The 20,613-nt window shown below is 55.1% G+C and overlaps 1 protein-coding gene across 3 annotated transcripts in view; it reads left to right on the top strand.

Annotated features, from left to right (window-relative positions):
• The window catches only part of KCNAB1 (potassium voltage-gated channel subfamily A regulatory beta subunit 1), a 70,794-nt gene that overhangs the window by 32,581 nt on the left and 17,600 nt on the right, over positions 1 to 20,613 (top strand). For all 3 annotated transcript variants that reach the window (XM_075761703.1, XM_075761704.1, XM_075761705.1), the window contains exons 2-4: positions 12,147 to 12,190; positions 18,326 to 18,363; positions 19,826 to 19,905. In XM_075761703.1, coding sequence (XP_075617818.1) covers positions 12,147 to 12,190; positions 18,326 to 18,363; positions 19,826 to 19,905 — 162 coding nt within the window. The remainder of the gene's footprint in view (positions 1 to 12,146; positions 12,191 to 18,325; positions 18,364 to 19,825; positions 19,906 to 20,613) is intronic.

Below are 20,613 nucleotides of genomic sequence, written 5' to 3'. Positions count from 1 at the left end.
GAGCTGGGCGAAAACACCCACGTCTGGCCTGCCCCGGCTGCGGGGCTCAGCTGGCCCCAGCCTGCCTGGCGCTGCAAAAGGTGGTTGTTTTCCCAGAGGACCCCCCCAAATCCAACCCGGTCCCCCTTGGCCGCCGACGGGATGCACGAGTTCTGCCAGGAGCCTCCGTGCTGCTCCGACGTGCTCCGTGGGGCGGCTGGGGGGGGGCTTGCTACTCCTGTTAGGCTGCGACAATTTCCGTTCAGAAACGAGGAGTATTTCCGAGGGACAAAGAGGAAGGTGGTTTGTATCAGCGTAAGGACGGATCCCGAGCAGGACTGCGGTTAAACCCCACCCTTCCTGCTTTCCAGGGACTAAGGTTTTAAACCCCACCCGGCAATAAACCACTTTCTGCGTAGAATGGGATGCTGACGTGGAAGGCGGTTGAAAGCATCGACAGAAAGCAGCGACCGCGGCTGGTGAGGCACCGCACCGATTTGTGTAGCATCGCCCCGAAGGAAGCGGGGTACAGTGACCCGCGTGCTGAGGGGGTGCGGGTGTCCCCCAGTGGCACGCAGACCTTCTTCACTTCCTTAGCTCTGCACAACTAAATGGGTTTAAAATACATAAAAACAGTGGAAAGCTGCGATCCTGCATCACTGCAATTACTGCTAATACGGGTGGCAATTTAGTGGAAACCGCTGTGCGTGTTGTGAAGTGTTTTGTTCGCAAAATGGGAGACAGAAACCATTATTTTTCTCTCTTCCCACCCACACCACTTAGAGACAACCTCCTGCCACCGCGGCTCGCTAGAGGGGCAGCTCCTCATTGTCTAAAATCTGCAGGTTTTCTGAGCCGATGAGGCAGAATGAAATCCAGCCTTAAAAGCAGGAAAGCACCCAAGTTAATTAAAGAAGGGCATTAACACCTCCATATTGCCTCACCCTCGGTTCCCAGCAAGACCGAGCCGCGCTGGGGGCTGTTGGAGCCCGATGAATCGTGACAAACAGCACTTGCGTGGCTCTGAGATGTTGGGAGGAGCCGAGCGCCCTCGGGTGAAGCAGTTTGTGGGGAGGCAGGGAGCTCCGGAGCCCCGGCAGACGCTGACAGGTCACCTGCGAAACTCGTGAGGGGAGGCCAGGAGGGGGTGCCTCTTCCCAGAGCGCCCCGAAATACGGACCCGGTTTGGCATCGCCGGGCTGAGGAGATGCCCGCGCGGGTGTCTCGGGAGAAGTTCAGAGGAGCAAAAGCCCCGCAGATGCGGGCGGTGCGGGAGGTGCAGGTCTCTCTGTCATCGCAGCCCCGGGAGGGCCCGGGAGAGGTGTCACCCCAAACTCCTGACGGTTTTGTACCGGGAAGGCTGGGGAAAGGCTCAGTGATGGAGAGGGGTGGGAGGGGGACGGCCCCTTCCCCTCCCCGCCACCTCGCGCTGGTTTGCACGGGGCACCCCGTGTCCTGGGACCCCGCAGATGTTCTCCCGGTGTGCGGGACAGCCCCTTGCCCAGGGGGCAGGGGTGGGGGGTCCCACCGGGGGTCCCACCCCCCTCGCTGGGTACCGCCGGCGGCTGCCCCTCCTTGCCCATCGTGATGCAGGGGACGGGGGCTGCAGTCGCCAGCGGCTCCCTTCGCTCGGGGGGTGCGGGGCAGCTCGCTCCGGCGTTGGAAGGTGCGGAGAAGCGGGGTGTGATAACGAGGGTTCATTAACGCGGGAAACGGCCGAACCGGTGAGGAGGTTGTGCGGTACGAAGCGAGCTGAGGCCAAGCGCGGCTCCGAAGCCCGGGATTATCTCGTGGTGTTCCCCGCTCCGCAGGTCACAGGAGAAGGACGGCGGATGTGCTGCAGCGGGAGAGGGCAATTGGAAAGGGTCTCTACTTTCGTCAGGTTTTTGTTGTTATTTGAAACAGCCTCTTTTTTTCAGGGAACAAATTACATATTTTATTCATTTTCTGTGCAGAAAGGAACAGTTCTGGAGCACTAATGGGGATGTTTCTAAGCAACGTTGTTTTCCCACCGCTGGCTTTGGGAACAGTGACTTTTTTTTTTTTTTACATTTTTTGTAGCAATAAGCCAAACTGTCTGCCGTTTATATGCAGAAAAACCTGCTCATGGTTTCCCTAGTTTTGTGTAATCGGAGGGATGGGGGGGCCGTATCACCCCACACCCGTGAGGGTGCGTGCAGGCGTGCGAGGAGGGCTGCGGCGTGCTCAGCGTGCCCCAACCCCTCCTGTCTGGTGGCGGAGGTGGAGGACGTCCATGAGGACGCCCGCGTGCAGGTCTCTGCACCTGAAGATGCTGATGCCTCTCCCAGGGGCTGGCTTTGTGCCCGTCCCAATTCCCTCTGCTCCGCTCAAAGCCCCTCTCTCCTCCCGCCTCCTTCCCCCATCTATTGCTCTCTGCGTGGGTTTTTTTGCACGCTGGAACACTTAGAAGTGCCCGGGGGGGGGGGGCTGGGGTTTGCCTCCTCTGCACGCCTCCCTCGCGCCGAGGCCGTCGGCGTGGCCGTGGGCACCGTGGCGTGGGCGGCAGGAGCCGGCGGTGCCCCGCACGGGGGGCGAGCGATGCCACGTACCCGGGACCCCCACCCACCACCCCTCCCTGGCACCCCCCGGGGGCTTGTGAAATGGGGTCCTGGGGGGGTCACCTGCCACCGGGGCTCCTTCGGTAGGACCAACCCGCGCAGGATCCGTCTCCTCGGGTTTGTATTTCTGCTAGAGGTTGGCTTCTGTGGGCAAAAACACTGACACAGAGCAATGAAACTGGGGTTGGAACAAGCAAAAACCAGTATTATCGGATTTCTGTTGAGCTCTTCTAAGCCTGATGATTCTTCTGTGGGTGTGGAGTCGAAAATGTTTTAGTCATTGTATGTGTTATTGCAGAGATTTTATTTAAAACTTATGTTTTTCCTTAGAAAAAAACCTCTCACTCTCTCATTCCTGATGGACAGGTAGCTGGATGGATAGACAGGCAGATGGGTGGATAGATAGATGGCTGGATAAACGGGCAGATAGATAGATAGATGGACAGATAGATAGAAGGGTGGGTAGGCAGGCAGGTAGGATGGTTATCCTGATCCCATTGTACAGATGGGAATTCTGGACGTGGATAAGCTTAAAGCAGGGTTTGCTTAGCACACCTCAGACTGAAGCAAAGCTGCCCACCAGCTTTGTCTTCCAAGCAGCCCAACCCTCACTTACTGCTTTAAAATCGTAAACTCTTTGTTTTCAGCCTCCACCAAACCCGAGGCTGCTCTGGAGATATTTCCAGGCTGGCTGGATGCAAGATGGGGGGAGCTGTCAGCACCCAGCGCTGAGCCCTGCTGGGGTCCTGGCTGGGACCAGCTGTAGTTTCGCTAAAGCTCGATGCAGCCCGTAAGCTCAGCCTGGTGTCAGACACCCCGCAAAGCTTACCCCGTCTGTGGAGGCAGAAGGTTTGGGATTGAAGAGGAGCCATGTCCCCTCAGCGGGGACCCGGTGGGGTTAGAGAAGCAGAGGCCGGTGCCGGTTCAGACCCCTGACGGTGTGGCAGCCCTGCCACAGACAGGCTGATTTGGGGGTGCGCTAGTGGAAACGACCCGACCCGACCTCTCCTCCCTCCAAACAGCGAAGGGCAGCAGCGAAGCAAATCTCCCACCTGGGTAACCAGGATGTATTTTCTTATGATTGCTTTGTCCCTTCACAACAGGAGGAATGACTTGTGGGTTAATGAGTTGATTAAGCAGCACAGGTGGCTCAGACCATAAATCCCTGCCGGGAGGGTGCTGGGTGCTGGCTGTGCTCCCTTGTGGGGGGCCTGTCATGGGTCTCAAGCTCTTCCAGCCACATGCTGATGGGAAGCGTCTGGTACCCAGGTGATACTGTGTGTGCTGTGGTGGGGCTGGAAGGTTAATGGTGAAGGTTGTCTTAAAGGAGGGAGTTGCTCTTCCCTGCTGCTTGTTGCAGTAGAAGGGGAAATGGGCTTGTTCTGCAGCAGGGCTGGGTGCTGGGGTAGGTGCTTGCTCCTGTTGGGGTACCTGGGTCTGTGTGGTTTTGGGCCCCCCTTGCTGGATGTGGCTCTGGAGGGGTGGGGAAAGCACCTGCCAGTGGTGACAGAGGGGTGCTGAGCGCTGTCTGGGTGCGGGGACTGAGCTCCGTGGCTGCTCATGGTTCCTGCAGCCCAGTGCTACGGCTGCCTCCAGTGCTGAAGTGTTTGCTGCCATCGATGGGCTCCCTTACTGATTCCCCTGCATTAGAATTAATTAAAAGCGAATAATTACAATTGCTTTCTGCCCTGTGCCACAGGAGACAAATACCGTCCCTGCCATATGGCACGAGCTGCTTTGTAGACACGTTTTCTCCCCCGCCTTCTCCCCCTTTTCCTTTAATTAAAGAGACTGTCAGCTCTGAAAGTCCCCCAGATCCGACCGGGTGCCGGTGTGCCATGCCGCTGCCCGCACGGTGCCGGCGGCAGACCTGCCTGTGGCGATGCTTTGCTGCTGGGGACGGGGACCCTGCCAGCGGGGTGGGAGGACGTGGGGGGTGTCTCTGCGTGGTTTTGGGAGGCCCCTTCACCCCAGCGCCTGTGGGAGGTACCCAGCACCCAGGCGGATGTGGGGCTTCCAGTGCAGGAGCTGAGGAGATGCTTAATTAAAGCCCTGTCCTGCAGCCGCCTGGGTGCTGGGCCATAAACCGGGGACCTTCCCCCCTTCCTGGAGGGGCGTGAGGTCTGGGGCTGTCGCGAGGGGCACAGGGCTGCGTTGTGATGGTTTGCCTGGTCAGTGGCTAGTTAGAAAAATGTCACCGTGGTGGTTTTTTTCCCCAAATCCTCTCCCTGGATGCCTTTGGCCGGAGCCAAGCCTTGCCACCCGGCACAGGGAAGCAGGCAGGAAGGTGCGGGCAGGGCTGCGTGGCTGCTCGGGCTCTCGCAGGCTTGCTCGGGTCTTGCTGCCTGCGAGATACAGACATAAAAATTACATATTCCTTTTGGTCTTGTTCAGCTGCCTGCGCTGTCAGCATGTACTCTTCCGAGAAAATAATTAAACTAAAAGTTACCATAAAAGCCGTTAAGGAGGCATTGGCTGAGCGTGAGAGGCAAAATGGGGACCTGGGAGTTTTTTAGGTCTTTAGCGATCCTCACCGCTGTTAACTGGGGTTTAGGCGGGGGCTAGGCGGCACCGCTGGCTCAAGGCAAGGGCTGTGTGCTTCTCACCTGGAAAGGTTTTTCTCGGCTTGGGTGAGGCGAGCCCTTAAGGACCGTGGGATTAGAATTGGCCACCCCCCACGCACCCCACGAGTTAATTGGGGCAGCAGCGTCGCAGGGAAAGACTGTTTTTTCAGCAAGAAATGGTTTAGTGTTACTTAAAAAGCCTGGCTTAAGCAGAGATCCTCTGGAAGAGGCTTGCAAATAGCTGCTGCAGTGAAAAAGCTTTCCTAGTGGTGTAACGGAGTGGAATTGGGGAAATAAAAAGCTTTAGTTCAATGCCGCAGGAACTTCCGAACAGGGAGAAACAGCGGAGCGTGTCCGAAGGGAGGAGCCGGCGGCTCCGGTGAGCAGGGATGGCTGCAAGCAGCCCGGGAGGGCTGTCCTGGCGGCACCCGGGGCTGCACCCGAACCTCTGCCGGCTTGGATTTTGTGAGACTCGTGTTGGTGAAGGGATAGCCACGCGTGCTCTGGGGCGCTGCCGCCGCGTGGGGCGGTCAGCAAGGTTGTGGGGTCGATGGAATAAGCCAAACTGGCAATGAGGGGATAACTTTCCAACCCATTTGTAAGTCGTCCTTCTTAGTCATCGGAAGAATGATTTCAGACTTGCAGGTAGCCAGCAATGCTCGAGGATGTTACTCCCATCAAATGTCCTTCCTGAGAAGGAGCTAAATGGGTTTAGAATTGCTGCACAGTCCAATTATTCTCACTTCTCATTGCCAAACATTTATCTCCGTCTTAAACCTTAGGTTCTTGTCTTTTTAACGAAAATTAATGTTTCAGACACAATCTAATCTCCTACATGGCCATGTTCAGAAGAAAGATTCCCTGGGAATGGATATCACCCTCCTTTGCTCCTGAGACTCTTGAAAAACTGTAATTTTTCCCCTGCATTTTACTGTCAGGCTTTATCCCAGATGCCTCTCGTTGTTCTCATCACCCTTCGCTAGTTCTGCCGGACACAGTAGTCCCCTCTCTTCCCTTTGTGCCACCTTTTGGCTTCCTGATGCTGAGCCAAAGAGCTCTTGGAAGCCAAAAGTTGCTCCTTGGCCTTTCTCGTGCATGTCAGACCCTGGCCCCTCAGACAGGTAACGACCTCTTCTCACCCATCGTTCAAAATTAATTCATCTCTCTAGTGTTTTCCTTGGGTTTGCTCGTAACTTTGCTCACAGCAAAATGGCTAACAAGCAAAATGCTTTATTTTTTTGTCTCCCCCGGCTTTGGGGAGCCGCAGGGTTCTGCAGCCCCGTGCGCAGGGCTGGGTGCAGGCTGTGCTCGTGGCGGCCCGTCCGCGCAGCCCTGTGTCACTGGTGTCAGCCCGTAAGCACCGTCTCGTTTAACCGCTTCTTTCTGGCAAAATGATTAATTTATTCAGCATTGGGTCCAGAACCAAAGTATCTTTTCTGAGGAGAGTTTCTCTCATGCCTAAAAACTGAGGGGTGTGGTGGGGTTTGGTTGTGGGGTTTCTTCTCTCTGTTTACAAATGAGCAGCCGTGATGGGACGCGAGGAGCCAGGCTGGATGCGGGGCTGGAGCCGCAGATGAGGAGTGGTGCGGCTGCTGGAAACGAGGGAGATGGGAATTACTCACCGAGGCGAATCTGAGAGTGCTCCGTGCCCTTGGGTCACAGGGACCCGATAATCGCTGCCCAGGCAGAGGCTCCGCTCTTTGCTGCGGGCTGGGAAGGGGTGCGAGCAGTTGAGCACAAATTTTCCAGGTCTCTGTGCAGCTGCAATAACGCCTTCACCTGTGGACCTGATGCCTGCTCAGCTGGGAGCTGCCTGCCGGATCACCGGGCAAAAAACCCGAGCTCATCCCGGGCAAAAGCCCTGCGGCACTGGGGACCGGCTCTGAGCTGGAGGCTGCTGAGGATGGTGATGGAGGAGGCTGATGGTGATGGAGGAGGCTGATGGTGATGGAGGAGGCTGATGGTGATGGAGGAGGCTGATGGTGATGGAGGAGGCCCAGTGTATGTGCAACCCTTTCTCCTAGCAAGAGAAAGAGACCCTGGCAGGCCTTCGCCAAGAAGGGTGAGGCGGCAGAGGGACTGGTAACCAGCCCTGTGGCTGTGCTGCCCGTGAGTCGCCTCCTGCCAGCGGGGAGGTGCTGTTCCCCGCCGGCCGTGGGCTCCAGCCCTGGGGCAGCGCTGGGCTAACGCCTCCTGCCAGCCTTTTCCCCACCAGGGCTGTTAGCACACGCTGCCCGGTTGTTTGCGTGGAGTTGGCTGGCGTTCAGCAGCCGCTGCCGGTATGCGGATGCTGCCACGGGGGCAGATCCCAGGGCATCTCCCCCATCGCCGCCTGCCAAACCCGGCCGAGGACCCGTGCTTCCCCGGGGGATGGATGTGCCCTCTGCTTGGAACAGCCTAGTCGAGGGAAACGTCGTCCCTCCCTGCACACTGTTTTGGTACCTCGGTGTATTTTTAACAACATCCCTGAGTTGCAAGCTGTGTTTTCAATGAATCAGGCGTTCATGTCCCGTGCTCGTTAACCCAGTGCAATCTGGCAAAGCTGCCGGTGCTGCGGGGACGGGTGTGTTAGCTCAAACTCCCGGCTGCGCAGGCAGGGAAAATGTCACCCCTGGTTTATGCTGGGAAAGACGAGCGATGTTAACCAGCGTGCGAGGCTGGGCTCTCGGGGGCTTGGTGCCCGCTCTCCCTGCCCCATCCCATCCCCTGGGAGGTTCCTCCAGCGGCCAGGCTTGCCTGCCTCGGGCTCCGCCGTAGCCTGGGCTGGGGCAGTTCGGCTTCGGGCTTTGGTTCTAAAAGAATTCAGGGGCGAGGTGTCGAATACCTTCTGGTCTTGCTCGTGGTGCAAGTTTGGGATAAAGAAAGCGAAGCTGGTTTCGGATCGGCATCCAGAAGCGGTTTGGAAGGTGCCATGGCAGGCTGCAGCCAGAGGGACGGGGTCCTGGATCGGGACGGGGTCCTGGATCGGGACGGGGTCCTGGATCAGGCCATGCCAAGCGGCGCAGCGGCAGGATGCCCAGGCAGCCGGGTACGGCAGCAGATAAAACTCTTGGTGCTTCCCTGTGCCCGGCGGGGTTGGGCAGTGATTTGTGGGGAGCGGCGCAATTGCTCCAGTTCTGCAAAGTGCAAGGGAAGCTGAATATCAGCGAGAGGAGAAGGCAGATAGCTGTGCTAATGAAAAAAAAAAAGTATGAGAGCTGATTTTTAATCAACTGCTTCTAGGTTAGGCAAAGCGATCCTGAGAGACTGGCTGCTCCTGCAATCCTCCTTCATCCCTCAGCAGCACTGACTTCCAATTTGAAAGGAGCTTTTTTTCCTCCTGAAAGAGTGATTAAATCGTGGCAGCGCGAGCCCCCAGGAGCGGCGGCAGTGCCAGGTACCTGGGAGGCGGGCTGGGCTGGCTGCCTGCTCGGGGCTCAGATGGGATGGCACGGCACGCTCAGGACTCGAACAGCAGCAAATAGCGGCGTGGCAGGTACCCCCGCTCGTGGCTGTCCGTGGGGGGACCCATCTCGCCCCCCGGCATTAGCAAGCGCCCAACAGAGACAGTCGACCAGGGCGATAACGCCGATGCACTGACCGATAACTACTAAGGAAAAGCTGCACGAGAACATCATCTTCCCCCCTCCTCCTGGAGCCAAGCGCTGCCGGTGGGACGTGGCTTTGCCCAGCCACCGCGTCCCGTGGTGCGTGCAGAGAGCATCGCCGGATCCGGCCCAGGCCGTGGGTCGCGGGGCGGTGGCCGCCGTGCAGCAGGGGCCGGGTGCTCCACCACTGCAGGGAAAACATGCAATGTCAGCTTGGCAACAGCCGGGTGCCGACCCATGCGATTCCTTCGTGTAAAAAGATCATTTCTGGCTTTGAAAATACTGCCGAGACCTCCCACCACTGGCCCAGAGAAACCCAAGCTGTCCACAACCCCTCGGGAGGGCGATGGCAGAACCCCCCCCGCACTTTCCGGACTGGTCCCACCCCACGCCGGACCCCCCGCACCCTGCGCAGTGGGAGGGAACCGCGGCCGTTCGGCAGAGCTCTGTTGGGCAGCACGGGCGCTCCCTGTGCCCAGGGACGGCGCTCAGCCCGTGCACAGCCGGAGCTGCCGATGCCGACTGGGCTCCATCAGAGTCGGGGTTTGCTCGTCTTGCCGTCCCGGTCGCTGCCCCAGCCACCGCTCCCGTCCTGGGTGGGGTGTGTGGGCTGCCGCCGGTTCAGCTCTGGGCACGGAGCTGGTTCGTTGTGTCAGGCTTGGGAAATAGTGCGACGGGAGCACAAAGGGCTTTTACTGTCCACTTCCTTCAAAAACAGCCATTGATTTTACTTGGTTATTTTGCAGCTTCAGGGCACGTGTGTCTGTGGGTATATATACACGTGTGTGTAATGGAAGCTGCAAACCAGATGTAAATATATACATATGTATATTTTTGCTTGGTGTTCTTTGGTGAGGTTTGGGGAGTTTTTAGGGGGGTAGAGGAGAACCAGGTCTCAAGAACTGCTGCTTTTTCAGACAAATCACTGCTCTGCTGTAGGACCGGTAATGAAAGCAGCGGCTGTCGCTTTCCCGCAGCACCAGGTCCGCACTGGGAGGCGAGCCACCCCGAGCGGGCTGAGTTTTTAGCGGGTTTTGTGGCTCCGTGTGTTGGTTTGGCCGCTTTGCTTTCAGGCTGCTCGCCCGTTAAGTAGAGCGTGCAGTTGAGTGGAGTGCTCGCAGGCAGAGGAGGGCTGGAAACCACGGGAGTCGCTGGGGGCTGCAGCCTGGCGATGTTCCCCGGGCTGGACCACGGGCTCAGGAAACCTTCTCCCGAGCAGCTTCGGAGCTCGTTTTGCATGAGGGATCTTGCACTGCAAAGACTTGGCATTTTCAGCGTCGGCTTTTGACTATGGACATAAAATTTTCCAAGTACCCGGGTCACATGTGCGCTAAGTAAATGGCAAAGACGGCTTTGGAAATTCAAACACAATATTTCTGTCCAGATTTGTTAGCGGACCAGACTCTGCAAGGAGCTGGTCGTGGCTCTCCGGAGCAGAGCCCGGCTCCCACGTGTGCGTGCTGTACCCCCAGGCGCCCAGGCTGTACCCCCAGTGTGGCTTTGCGGCGCTGGGGGACGGAACACAGGACCGCCAGCCCCTACCTGGGCTGAGACCCTGAGACAGACCCCGCTGCTGGGGGGGTGCTCTACCCTGTAAATGCACGCGAGCACCACGCTCTACGTGGACATAGGTATGCATATATACATGCATACGCATATAAAGGGTACATGTGTGTGTATATATTTATATCTACGTAGAGGGCGGGGTGCAGCTCCCTGCCCTCGCAGCCCTGTGCCTGTGCAGAGCCCCAGCCAGACCTCGGAAGGCAGCAAAGAGCTCGGTGAGAAATAGGATTCCACAAAAACTCTCCCACAAAATAGATGTAAACTGTTTGGCAACGCACGGTAGCGCTGGACTTCTCCAAAGAGCATTATGCAGCGGGTGGGCTGTCTCCCGAAGTAACGCGGAGATCCCCATCCCGTGAGCCCAGGCTCCTCTTTCCTGCCGGAAGCGTTGCAGCTCTGTCTGGAGCGTGCAGGCGGTGCCGGGCGTTTGCCTTTTAACTCTGAGGGTTATGCTTTGTGCTGGTGAGCAGGGGAAGATTGGCATCGTTTGCGCTATTCTGTGCGCGGATGGGTTTTGTCACGGAGGGGTCCAGCTGTGCTTTCACTCGAAAAATAATAAAAAAGAAGAAAAAAATCGAAAAGGAGAAAAAAAAAAAAATCAGGTCAGCGCCTGACCCCAGCGTGCTGTGAGCCCGCGCGCTCGTGGTGCTGGAAATGCAGCTGCAGCATTTCAAATAGCTGCTCGAGGACAAATTCCTGTCTCTCCCAAAATTTTAAATACCCGTCAGCAGCGCTAAATTTTGGGCGCAGCAGCGGCATTAGGGGTCGGTGGGAGGGTGGGCAGCCCTGCCCCAAGGGCTGCCTGCCGCAGTCGGGCTGGCTCCCCTGCCTTCCCCAGGGATGCCTCTGGCCGCTCTCCCATGCGGGAAATTGTGCCATATGAGCAAATACCTGAAATGGCCACAAAATCAAGCGTGTAAAAAGAGAAAGAGCTGAAATAGCAGGGCACGGCCTCTGTTTTGTCTGACCCCTTTCAGAGTGGGTGAGCAAGGCCTTTTTTTCTTTTTTAATTATTACTATTTGGCTTTGAATAATTCATTAGGAATAGAAAAAAGTGCAGTGACTGTTCACAGCACTCTGCAGTGGAAGGTAGATAGATGGTCCCCAAATTATACCTTGATCTGGCAAAAAAATTGCACAGAAGCGGCTGTAACGTAGAGGTGAAAGCAGGAGGGTGTAATTAAAAGGGGATTTTGTACTGCAGCGGTAGGTTGAAGTTAGGGTAGGGTTCAACGCATGGCACATCTCATGGTCTCGGGAGTAATTATCTTGTCTCCGGGCTGGCTCAGGGAGCTGGGGAGGAGGGTAATAACTTTATCTCACTGATGTTGAAAAGCTGCTGCCTCCCCTCAGGCGGGGAAATTGCGGGGGGAATCACGAACTGGGGAGCCCCAGCAGTAACCAGAGTGGGGTCTTCTGTGATGGATCCATCTGAGAAGCCTGAGGGTGAATAAAAATACATGAAGCTGGATAAGGCAAATGCTTACGTATAACGTTGCGGTGTTACTACGATGAATACTAACCGACGTTGATAGGCCAAGGAAATTCTTCACGGGACCCCAAGCCCCCGTGAGTTACGTCTGAGTGATTTGGGTTTATTCCCAGTTACGTCCCTGCCCGCGTCCCACCCCTCCCCACGACCCTCGGAGCTTTTCCCGTGGCGCGGCGAAGGCTGGGTGCCGTGCAGCCACCCTTCCCCGAACCGGGCAGCCTGTGTCCCGCCTGGGGGGCTGCCCCGCCGGAGGAAAACGGATGATTTGGGCAAAAGCAGGGACTGACCTCCAGCTGCCGACTTCCCGTGGGGTTACTGAAGTTGCGTGTCCCTTCAGGACTTAATGATATTTTCTAATTATTTTCTTTTTTCCTTCTAGAAACCTTGGAAAATCTGGACTGAGAGTCTCGTGCCTTGGGCTGGGTGAGTAACCTCCGTGTTGGCCGGAGCCGCAGGCCGCCCCGGCGTGACGGTGGCCGCTCTGGTAGCGCGGTGGAAGCAGCACGCTCGCGGGGCCAGCCTGCAGATCGCTCGCGGGAGAAGCCCTCGCGTGTGTTAATGGCAGCTCTGGGCATCAGCTGAGGCGCTCGCCCGCGGCGCGAGGCGACGCTTTCCACCCGCAGCACCCGAGTGGAACTGTACGGAGGTTTATGGCACAAAATCCTTCTAACACACCCCGATCCCCGCGAGGGACAGCCCGCGGAGACCCCTTCGGAGATGTCTCTGAGTGCCCCTGAGAGCTTTAAGTGTCAGAGCTCCAGTCTCGGGGGATGGCAATCTGCATGGGCTGCGGGCAGATTTTTATTTTATTTTATCCGGTGTGTCTACCTTGTTATTTCTGTTCCATACTGACTTGAAAACTAAAGAATCTCTTATCAATATTTTATCAGGAAGGGCATCTATAAGCACTGCGGCACCTATGTGCTGGCCCTGCAGGTCCTGGAGCGATGCTGCGGTTCCTGCACCCTTGAGTAAGAGTGTGTGCGATGGTCTGGCTGGCTCCTGATGGCTTTACTCATGCGAGTAATTTCTTTGATGGCAGTTGAACCGCTCACATGAAGAATTCTGAAAAGTGTGTGTGTATATATATATTAACCCCCCCCAACCCCTGTAGAAAGGAGGAGGCTGTTTTTCTCACTGCAAGCACATTCCCATGGCGCAAGGCTGGGGCATCAGGAGTGAGACCCCCCCCGGGGATGCGCAGAGACCCCCCGGGACGGCTGCCCAGCCCTGCGTTCGAGGGTGGTCCTTGCTCCCCGGGGTCAGAAGTGTCGGCGTGCCTTTAGGAAAGCGGTTGGGTGTGCTGGGTCCCGTGCTGCTGCCTCGGGGCGATGGGTGAAGGCAGGAGCAGGCAAGGACCCAGACCCTGCCTGCACTGGGTGCCCGCTGTGCCTGTGGGCTCCGCTCCCTGCTCCGGCCCCAGCTGGTGCCGGCTGCGCGCGTGGGGTGGGTGCCCGAGGGGTTAGCTCATTTTTTTTCCGACCTCCTTTGAGGTTTGATTTTAAAATAGAGCAAAATGTGAAATTCACCCCGTATCACAAGCCGTGTCAATGGGGCCTATTCTGCCAAGAAGAGCTCTTCTGTTTAAAATAGATCCAGGCTTTGAAAGGAGTCGTCGTCTTATCTGCTGCAGAGATTTTATTTATCCTTAGAGTTCACCACGAGCTAATGTTGTAGTGGTAGAGAAAAGTGACGGGAAGGAAGTAGCAGCAGGAAGAAACATTTTGCAGAGCTTTTCTTTGATTTCAAGCATGTGGAACTGCAGCAGCGTCTAAATATATTGAGCCTTTGTGAGCGCAGCTGCACGGGACTAGTGGGGGCTGAGGATGGAGCACGCGGCTGCCGCGCCGCTCCGGGCAAGGGCAGGGCTGGGGAGATCTCGGAGCCGGGCATCTCGGCCCGCTCCAGGAGCAGTGACCCCCCCAGCCCTTGGGGTGTGAGCAGGACCTGGGGAGAGGAGAGCAGGAAAGCCTGAAATGCAGTTGTCGTCATCTCCTGAGCGCACGGATATTGCTTCTGCGGGGCAGCTCGTCCTCCCCTCCCGCCACAGATCCATCAGGTGTCTGCTGGGAGTGCTGGCTCCTATGACCGTTCTAAATAGCTTCTCTTTTGCAGCTCCATGAAGGATAAAGGTCTTTTTTTTCCTAAACTTTCTGCGGCATGAAAATCTAATTTAAGGTTTACTAAAGTTTCTGAAGACTCAGCAATCTTCCCTAAAAGCCTTCCGAAATCTTAGCAAGGTGGGAGTGTGCTTCATCCTGTAGTATGAAAAAAGTAAAAGTGGAGAAAAATGTGAAGCGGGACAGAAACCAAAGGTAGGCAGTGCTGAGGGAATGCGTACCCTTTAATTGCGTCCTGCTTCTCCCAGCTCACCCTCTAATTAATTCATTGGCTGGGCGCCGCTTGCGGCGTGCGAAGTGTCGAGTGAGCGCATGAGGTCAGAGGTGTCAGCAGCGTGTTTCACAAGCGAAGACGTTTGGGAAGGGCTGAGCATCGCTCCCAGGTTGCTGAACCTCCCCCCCTCTCGCGCCGGGCTGAGCATCGCGGTGCTGAGCCCTGCTCCTGCCTGGGCTCTCGCCCCTCCTCGGTGAGCCCTTCGTCATCTAACCCTGGGCGGACGCGCGGGCTGGCGTGAAGCCTTTTCTGTGGCGCTGGCTCTGAAACGCGATTGCGATGCAGGGGAAAAATAAGGTCACGTTTTTCTTGTAGTTAATTCAGAGCCAATTCTGCCTGTAGAGGCTGCCTGTTGATTTTTAGCAAATGTTGAGACAGCCTCCAACCAGGTGATTAGCCCTGACTCCAAGGAAACCAGCCGCAGGGTGAGAGCAGCCAGCCCAAACCCCAAAATCCAATTCTACGTACAAAAGCACGGAAGAATCCTTCCAAAACGAGCGGTTCCCGCAGCCGCCAGCGGGATACCCCGCGCTCGCAATCGGCTACAAAAATAGACGTTTTCTGCCGTTGCCTCTCGGCCCCTTTGTTCTGGGGAAAAGCTTTTGCAAACCCGGCGTGGAAGAGAAGCCCAACCCCAAAGGGCTGCTGGCCCGGGACCGTGCCGGAGGGTCCGGTGTGCGCCCCGGTACGCGCAGGGCTGAGCGTTTGCCGGTGGCTGGAGTGCCAGACCAGACCCACGTGCCAGATCTCCACGTGGCATCACCCTTGCCGGGAGCAAGCCAGGGATAAAATTGTACTGGCAGGAGGCAAAGCGCTGGCTTCCAGCCAGGAACTTTTTTTTTCCTTTTTTTTCTTTCTTTCCCCTTTTCTCCCGCAGAGGTGACACATCTGCTGGCAATGACATTATCGAGTGGTGAATTTTGCATCAGCAAATAACCCGCTAATAATCACACCTTGCTAGGCTCTGGGATGTGAGGGAAATGGAGCCAAATCCAGTGTTAATACAGAAATTCCTCCATCGAAGGTGAGGATATCCAGCTGGGAAACTGCTTTCCAAGGCGAGGGAGCAACGGGATGGGCAAGGGGCAGGAGTGGGAGCTCTGTCCGCCACTGCCAGGCTGAGTTGGGGGGGGGGGATGAGTTTATAAACAGCGAATTGGGATAGACAGGAGAAAGATGATGGCTTGGTAAGGGGAAAAGTAATAATTAAAAAAATAATAATTCTTTCTCTAGTATATTTTTCTTCCAAAACTCTCCCTTTGGCTGAGGTTGTGGAATTATCCTCAGTCGTTTGAAATGCCAAGTGCACCTTGTGCTTTCTGGAGTGTTTTGGGGTTTTTTTCCTGTTTGTTTGGTTTTTTTTTAATCGGAGTTGAGCATCTCATTTTCCTGACTGCATCTGACAACCTAGAGATCACTTTGCCAGGCAAAACCTTACCTCCCTGCTTGCTTTTTGCAATTACCAAGAAAAAACCCCCCATTCCCCAAAGCTTCCCCACCCGTGCGATCCCAAGGATGCTCGGGGGTCCTGGGCCCATCGGGTCCCCCCCACTGGGGTCTGGGAGCACGGAGCGGGGGACAGGCCGATCCAGGGCAGGTACACCCCTATGCCATCTCTTTACTACTTATCTTTAACAAGAGCTGAAGCGCTCGTTATTCTACACGAGCCGCTGCTCCCGGTGTGCCCAGGCAGGGAGCGGTTTGCCCCTCCGTTCCGCTTTGCTGCTCGGTGGGGCACGGGTCGTGTGGTGCGTTTGTAGTCGTGTAAAGTCGAGAGAGAGGATGTGCAAGCCGCAGGGTGTATAAACAATTCCTTTTCTTCTCACCTGCGCTGGGACTGTATGCGTACTTCAGCAAAAAAACCCACGTTGGCATAAACAGTCTCAAGGCTTTTTTTTCCTGTAGAAATGCATTTTAATAAATTCCTATAAAAATAATGCTTTGGAAGCTTCAGCATGGAAATCGGGCTTCGTTTGGATTTTTTTCATCTGCATAAAGCAGCTTAATGATAAACTGAAACCTATTTTTGTTTTTATCTTTACTGTGCAGGACCAGAGCATTTTACTCCAACGATAAGAGAAAGTACCTTCCCTGAGGTCTATAACCAGCAAGGCGGAGCAGGAGGGGGGGAAAAGTCCCATTTTCCTTAAATTTGGTGCGGGGGGAGGATCTGAAGAATGGAGAAGGCAGCACAGGGGTGCAGAGGCTGGCTAAGCCCAACCCAGGCGCTCGGCCCTGGCCTCCCCAAGCCCAGCCTAACACGTAGGAAAAAAGTTCATTGCGAGGGCTGGGGGGCTGCCCGCTGCGGGGGCGTTGGGCTCCCGGTGCTGCTGTCGCTGGATTGTTGCCCTTGGAGCAGAAGGAAATGCAAATTTTAGTTAGGAATGTGTGTGCTCTTTGCTCTTTTTTCCTTTTCCTTTTTCCTTTTTCCTTTTTTTTTTTTTTTTTAATTTCCGTAGCATTAGCTGTGTTTAGGCATTTCTGAATGTGAAACTTTTGCTTTTCCAGTGCTCCGGCTCTTCTGCAGGTAATCAAGTGTTTTCAGTGTAAATACACAGCAAACACCACGCATCTTTAAAAATAACTTTCTTTATACATCAGGGTTTTTTGAGTACAAAAACAAAAAAAATTCAGATTGACCCTTTTTTGAGGGGGAGAGAGCAAGATTCTGCTATGGGAGGTGACTCTTGCTGTGTTTGCGAGCAGGGACTGATCAAAGCAGCCCGAGCGTTCGCAGCAGGCACGCTCTTTGCTTTCTGCCTCCTGCTCAAGGTTCATCTTCCGCGCTCGCGGTGAGCAATGAGCCAACTGATACATTTTTTATGAAGATGTGGGAGCGCTTACGTATCTATTGCACCAGGCTCTTGCAAGTGCAAGCAGGCAGGGAGCGTTGGATTTTTTTCCCCCTTAGCAGCATCAGAGCCCGTCACCTCCCTGGCACGGCGATCTTTCCTCCGTCTTACCCAAATCCCATCGAATTTTCCAGCCCCACGCCTCAACCCGTCTGCCCTCCTTACGGAGGGACAACATGAGGCAGAATTTTAAATTCTGGAGGGTTTTGTGTGAGCCACGCAAGCTTTGACCCATCCATTAAATGAGTAACATGTAATTTTATACGTAGCTGGCGTGTAGGTCTCCAAGCGCGGGGAAGAGTTGCGCTGCAGATCGCAGCGACGTCGTGACGAGCTGGCGAAAGGTGCGGGTCGTGTCGCGGCCTCTCGTGTCTCGGCGTTGCTCTCCGTGGGGCGCGTTGTAAGGTCGGGGAAGTAGGGCAGGAGCGATGTCTGACCCGTGTCCCGTATGGACCTGGCGCTTCCCCAGCTCGCTGCCTTCTCTTGCTTCCGGGAGCTTAGGAATTATGTATTCCCAATATATTTAATGTGTATATAGGAAATAATATCCCTATAGCTGAGGAATATCCACTTCAATCCACACACTGTTTCCACCATAGGAATTTTTTATTTTTTTTCGAAGCAGTGGTCATAAAGAAATAATGCCCCAAGTTTTTTTTCCTAATACTAAACCCGAGTCTGCTGCTGAGTCTAAACTGCAGCTGCTCCGTGAGCCAGCTAGCGAGAGTGCTGCTCATCAGCTGCGCTGGAGTTGGACACGGGCTTTCCGGAAAAGTTCCTGGGGAAAAGTCACCTTGGGTTTTAAATACCTCACGTCAATAGAAATACTTCTAGTTGTGGCTTGAGTTTGGGTTTTGCTGGGTTGTTTTTGAGGTTTTTTTCCCCTCTCTAATTTTGACTTGTACGACGCTAAATGCTGAAGCACAAATTTAGGAAGAGTTTCATTCCCCAAATGACACCTTTCAGCAGCATCATAAATTTTTTCCAATTTGTCAAATTGAAGCTTTGGAAAACGAACTCAGTTTCGCAAAGAGCTTCAGATTTCAATAAAACTGTGTATTTTGGCAGCGCAGGCTCTGAGAGGGTTCATGTGCTGGGCCCGGGTCCGCCTGCCCCAGCCCCGCTGTGTCCCCCCCCCACAGAGGGGGGGCTCCGGCGCCCGCCCCGTCCTGCGCGCCTGGGGCCACAGCAGCCTCCGAGCTGCTTAAACCCCGTTTTAAACCTGTTTAATCCCAAGGAGCCTGAATTTTGGTAGAGCAAATTAGTGTTGGCAAAATCCTCTCGTAGTAACGGATTATTTTGTTCTTTCTAGGGACATGGGTCACTTTTGGAGGTCAGATCTCAGACGAGGTAAGTGACGCTCGGTGTAAGTATGATGCACGAAGTAAAAAACAATCCGAGATCTTTTTGAATGAAACCATGGCTACCGAAATCAGAGGAGCCCGTTTCTGCGCGAGGGAAGGGCAGAGGGTTACTGTGCAGAGCAATGCGAAGCTTGCGCTTCTGCTACAGAAAACCTTAATGCATCTGATGTTTCCAGAGATCAGCTGCAATAAACCCCCCATCCATCCCTTATCGGGGTCCTCTCTTTCATGCCGTTTGGAGCAATATTTCCTCCATATAGACCACGGCGCCGTTCCTGGAGCAGAAATTGAAAACTATTTTTGCATCACGTATGTAATCAGCAACAGCCATAAATACAGGCAGGGGCTCGGCTTCCAAGGAGCTGCCTGATGATTTATTTTTTACATAATAAGATGAAACAAATGAAAATGAGCTTGGGTTTCCTACGCACTCTTGCCCATACCAGATGGCTCTTAATCTCGGTTAATAATCCTCCCGCGTGCTGGGTAGCACGTGGGTTTCCCTCCGTCTCAGGTACGCTGCAGATGCTGGCCATGAAAAGGAGAGCAACCCCCCGGCTGCCCCCCCACTAGTACATGGCAGAAACGCCAAAATAACTTTGGCAGAAGGAAAACAGCCCAGGAGCCTGAACTCAAAGGGGTGGTGTTTTTTTTTTTTTTGCTTTTTAATTCACTTGATCTTTGGTGGTATTTCTTCCGCTGATGGCGGATCGCTGAGGTCATTCCTGTTTCTCGGCGTTGCAGGCTGAAGCGAGACGACTTGTTTCAATTATAAATTTGCTGCCTGGCCCTCCTGCCCTCCTGGCTTAGAATAAGTCAATGCAAAGTGTTTGTGCATGGAAACAGGACTGAAACGCAGCCCCGTCCTTGAGGGATGCCCACCCTAAGGATGTTGGCCATGCGTGGGTGCTCTGGCCGCCCCCCCCCGGAGCTGCCAGCCCCCTCTGGGTGCAGGATCCCCCCAGGGAGCAGCGGGATTCCCAGGGCTTTAACAGGGATCACACGAAATGACCTTCAACCATTTAAATACCGCATAAAGTCCGCTGGAGAGCTGCAGGACAGCCTGTCAGGTAGCCAAAAAAAAAAATTAAACTCTTACCATGGAAATCTCCTTTCTGTATTAAACTCCCCAGATTTGCAGAGTATCTTCTACAACCCCATTAAATTCTTGGCTGCTTCCCCATTTGAAAGCCCAGGGCGCTCCTATGAGAAGAGATTAATTCCTCCCAGGATGAGTCAAAGGGAAGTTGATGTAAATCCATGTTTTGGCGCTTCTTGGGCCAGCACAGGAACCCCTGGGTGCCCTGCCGAGGGGTCTCACCCCCCGAGCAGGGGACACTAACACCCCTCCCAGCCCCGCTGAAACCCCTTTGCTGCATCCTCAGGAGCTTCTCCGCGTGCGGGATGCGGTCTGCCACCCCTCACCTCTCTGTCTCTGCTTCCCCGAGGTGGCCGAGCAGCTGATGACCATCGCCTACGAGAGCGGCGTCAACCTGTTCGACACGGCCGAGGTGTACGCGGCCGGCAAGTGAGTGCCCGGTGTCCCGCTCCGCGTCCCTGGGGTCCCTCTGTCCGGCTTCGCTCGTCCCTGTGTCACGGTCGCTCCTGATGGATGGGGCTTGGTGATGCCTTCTCCCTGAGGAGGGGACAGACACATCTCTATATTTGGAGCATTCTTTAAAAAAAAAACCAACCAACCCCCCCTCCCCCCCAAAAAAAACAACCCACAAACCAAAAAAACCCCACAAAAAGACCACCCCAACAGACCCAAAAAACCCAACCAAACAAAAAAAAAAACCCGACAAAAAAATTAACCTGAAGTCTCCTGTACCCAGCTGAAGGCCGAAATGTACCGCTCGTGCCACTGGCTCTTGGGACAGGGAGAAAAATGTCCTGAACAAATGAAAAGTCAGTGCTCATCTTAATGGGATGCACAGCCCGTGCCAGTGACGGCTCCCGGCGCGGGGAACGGCTCTGGCTGCAGCAGAGCTAATGCTCTTAGTGTCACCCCGGGATTGGGGGAAAAAAATATCTGTCCATACTGTATTTGACTTTGGCTGATTTATACGGCTTTGTATTTAGTGGAAAAGGTGGCCTGGGACATCGCATCCCTGGTGCAGGGACGAAGCGGCTCTGCCTTCCAGGCGTAGGGCAAGGGGGTGTGGGCCCGTCCCTGCGGAAATGGGTGGAGGAGATGCTCTGCACCCATGGGGGGGACCCGTCCCTGTCCCAGCCG

The sequence above is a fragment of the Balearica regulorum genome, chromosome 9 (genome assembly GCF_011004875.1).
Source record: "Balearica regulorum gibbericeps isolate bBalReg1 chromosome 9, bBalReg1.pri, whole genome shotgun sequence".
Classification (NCBI taxonomy): domain Eukaryota; kingdom Metazoa; phylum Chordata; class Aves; order Gruiformes; family Gruidae; genus Balearica; species Balearica regulorum.
The sequence above is the reverse complement of the archived record's forward strand: the minus strand, read 5'-3'. Positions and strand labels throughout refer to the sequence as shown.